The sequence below is a fragment of the Cynara cardunculus genome (assembly GCF_001531365.2).
Source record: "Cynara cardunculus var. scolymus isolate 2C chromosome LG 16, CcrdV1, whole genome shotgun sequence".
In the NCBI taxonomy this organism is placed as follows: Eukaryota; Viridiplantae; Streptophyta; class Magnoliopsida; order Asterales; family Asteraceae; genus Cynara; species Cynara cardunculus.
In genome coordinates, this window is record NC_037543.1 from 3,554,655 (window position 1) to 3,558,371 (window position 3,717).

Consider the following 3,717-nt stretch of genomic DNA (forward strand, 5'->3'; position numbering starts at 1 on the left):
AATAATCAAATATTGTGGTTTATTATAATAAAACTTTAATTATTCTATAGGTTTGCTTTTTTGAATTGTACCAAGATGCTTCCCTTCCTCTATCTTCTTTTATATATATATATATATATAGATAGATAGAGAGAGAGAGAGAGAGAGAGAGAGAGTGATAATGGAAGATATCAGTCACTTTAGCCATAGCCATTCGTTGAAACTAATCAGAAGTTGGGAGACAATTGCAAGTGTTGTTGTTGATGATTTCAAGACATTTTTTGGTCTTGCTAAATGTTGGAAGGAATTTGAAGATGGTGCTATGAATTTTTTATTTCGTTGTTATGGATGTAGGGAACCCATAGTAAGTGGCTCTGCTTATGGTTGCATCTCGTGTCAGCACTTTTTGCATGAGAAATGTACAAAATTAGCATCCATTTTCATTCACCATCAAGATTTGCATCCTCTTACACTCGAGGATGCAAGTACTAACTCGTTTTGGTCTTGTAACATGTGTGGTAATATACGCATGATAGGCGGATTCAACTATCATTGTTCAATATGTAACTTTCATGCATGTGTAAAATGTGTTGAGGTTGCTGTTGCTCAGGAGGCTGCAGCTACTACCCTCAAGACGGAAGCATTAATCAAGCTTAATCATAAAGGTCACTCGCAACACAGCTTAACCCTCCAAATGAGACGTGCAACATTCCATTGTGACGCTTGCAATACTGAGGATAAAGACTTGTCGTATCAGTGTGATAGCTGTGACTTTTGGATCCACAAGACCTGTGCTGACCTATATCCCACCATTAATCTACCCCAACATCATAATCACTCTCTCGATCTCGTCTATTCGCTTCCCAGTGCTTTCTATAACTATCTGTATTTTTGCGCATTTTGCAACAAATGCATCCAACGAAGGGAGTGGTTATATCATTGTGCTAATTGCAGATATTTTGCCCATATCAAGTGTGCCTTAAACGTGGGGCACCATTCTACTCCAAGGTCATATATTTTTTTTTTCTATTATTGTTCTTTTTATTATTCTGGTTGCTCCTTCTAAATTGAATATATCTATCATTTCAGCGATGATCGAGATATTGTTGCTCTTGAAGAAGACGCAAATGTCATGCATTTCCCCATGTCAGATGTATTCATAGATCCATTGAAATGGCTGCATTCGGAAAAGATGGATCGAGGTGACGATAAAAAAACGAAGGTAAACCATTCGAGTCATGAGCATACATTAATCCTTAATGTTGAACCTCAAGGTATCAATATACCCAACACCGATTGCAGTGATACAATAGAGGTATGTGATGGGTGTGTACGACCCATCTCCCTTCCATACTATAATTGCACAGATGGATGTTCTTTCATCCTCCACAAGTATTGTGCTGAGTTACCCCTCACATTAGAACATCAACTTCATTCGGATCATTCCCTTGAATTAGTAAACGTCGATGGATCTGAGGAGACTTACTTTTGCGATGGTTGTTTGTGCCAAGGCAATAAGTTTGCATACAAATGTAAACCTTGCAAGTTCCACCTTGACGTCAACTGTGCATTTTTACCTAACATGATCAAACATGAATCTCACAAACATCCTCTTGTCCAAGTTTGTGATTCCTCCATTTGTTGTCAGGCCTTGAGAAAATTTCTCTAGGTATAAGTTATGCTTGTGGTGCTTGTAGCTTCCTACTGGACGTGTTGTGTGCGGTAGGTTGTCCACGGTTCCTTACTCATAGGTATTGCAAAGGGCATGAAATCCCATTGAGGTATCCCCCAATTGACGATCATCTTGAAGATTTTTATTGTGATATTTGCGAGTCGGAAATGCACCCTATGCACCCATTATACCATTGTCAAGAATGCAAAAATTCTTTTCACATTCGGTGCATTAATCAAGTCGATGGTTTTGAAAATGTCAAGATGGAGAAGAATGGTACTGTTTCCTATCATAAACATCCATTGACATATGTTCGAAGAATGAAAACACCTGAATATGTATGCTTTTATTGTAATCTTAGTATTAATGGTCGTTTGTTCCTTGAGTGCAGGACTGGAATATGTCCTTTCAAAATATGTGTTGTATGTCATTTTCAACGTACGTTACAAGACGTATTTGTATCCATATGATGTTATTGTAAAGTACACAGAAGGGTTCCATATTACTGTTTTATGTATAACATTGTAATATATTTTGATTTTCCAACAACCAACCTCCATTGCTAATTTTATTGTCCATACATACATGATTTTTCATTATTTTCTATAACTTTGTTGGGTTCCAATATAACACTTACTAAGTCAAATAACTGTCATTTTATTAAAGTCTAAGGGGTTGTTTGTTTACCTCTTACTAGCATTAAGAGACAACCTCTGAATCGTTAAGAGATGAATCTTGTTTGGCAAAAAAAAAATCTCCCTCTTAATGGTTCTAAAATCCTCTGAATGATTTTGTATCATGGATCTCCCTTAACCATTAAGAGTCCTAATTTCATTGTACATAATTACCAAACAATTATATTTCATTTTGCATTATATCATGAGAGTCTCTTAATTATTCTGACTACTTAATCATTATGCACCAAACAATTCAACAATTGCCAAACAACCCTTAAAATATTGAATTGTGGTTAACTTTGTCTACTTAATATAATATATGTTGGAACATCAAGATGAATTGTATAAAGAGAATGACGTCACCTTCTTTTTTACATGATTTTTATTAACTTTAATTCATTGTGGATTAAACAGTTAATTTTAGTAATAAATACTGTTATGGTAAATTGATATGATACACTTATTTCATTTCATATTGTTTATCTTTATATCTTTAAAAATAAGATTCATCTTAACGAAATTTATGATTTACTCTCTAAATAATTAACTTCTCATTTGAAAAAAGAATGTTCTTAAAAAAGCATGTTGCATGAAATACGTAACTTGAAAGCAAAGCAATCTCAACAATAGAATTGTAGTTATTATTATTAACTAGAAGGGTACTCGTGCAAATATTATACTAAACATTTGTTTGGTTGATTTTTTTATTAAGTCATGTATGAATGTGGTTGTCTGTGTGGATTAATCTATCTATATGGAATATGAGGGTTTTTCATAAACACTGATAAATTTCAATCACTTACGGATTACTGATGGAAATATACTGTCGCAAAACCAACGATTGTGTTTACCTACGACAAAATAATCACTGACAGATATAATCCGCTGTAAATTCCGTCGATGAACTCCGTCTGCTAGTAGGGTCAATATATTCAATGTGAAGGCATTTATTTTTGTTCTTAGGGTTGGGTTTACGTGAGACCTATGAAACCACTTGGGATTAATAAGAACAAAGATTTGAGATTACGTAAGACCAGTCTGTTTTCGTGAGACCTATGAGACCATTTTTTTTTATACTTGAAACTTCATAGCAAAACGCTATGGAAGTAAAAAAAAATTGAACCTTCACAGCAAAGTACTGTGAAGGTTACCTTCACAGCCTTTTGTTGAAGTTTCAAGAGTAAAAAAATAGTCTCACGAAAATAGACTGGTCTTACGTGATCCCAAATCTTTGTTTTTAATCGGCTATTTTGATGTGTAATTAAATGATTTGATATCAAGATATAAATTTGATTACTTATTTATTCTGAAGTGTAGGCTACACTTGATGTTGTCATGTGTATGCATATTTGAACAAAGCTTTAATTGTGGTTGAAATTCACATTTAAG

General features: G+C 34.2%; 1 protein-coding gene across 1 annotated transcript; it reads left to right on the forward strand.

Moving 5' to 3' along the window:
- The first annotated feature begins 462 nt into the window (after positions 1–462).
- LOC112499638 lies at positions 463–1,795 on the forward strand. Its single transcript, XM_025102949.1, has 2 exons — positions 463–987; positions 1,069–1,795. Exons 1-2 carry the CDS (start codon positions 491–493, stop codon positions 1,646–1,648), a joined length of 1,077 nt encoding a protein of 358 aa, XP_024958717.1. The 5' UTR covers positions 463–490; the 3' UTR covers positions 1,649–1,795.
- Positions 1,796–3,717: the final 1,922 nt, after the last annotated feature.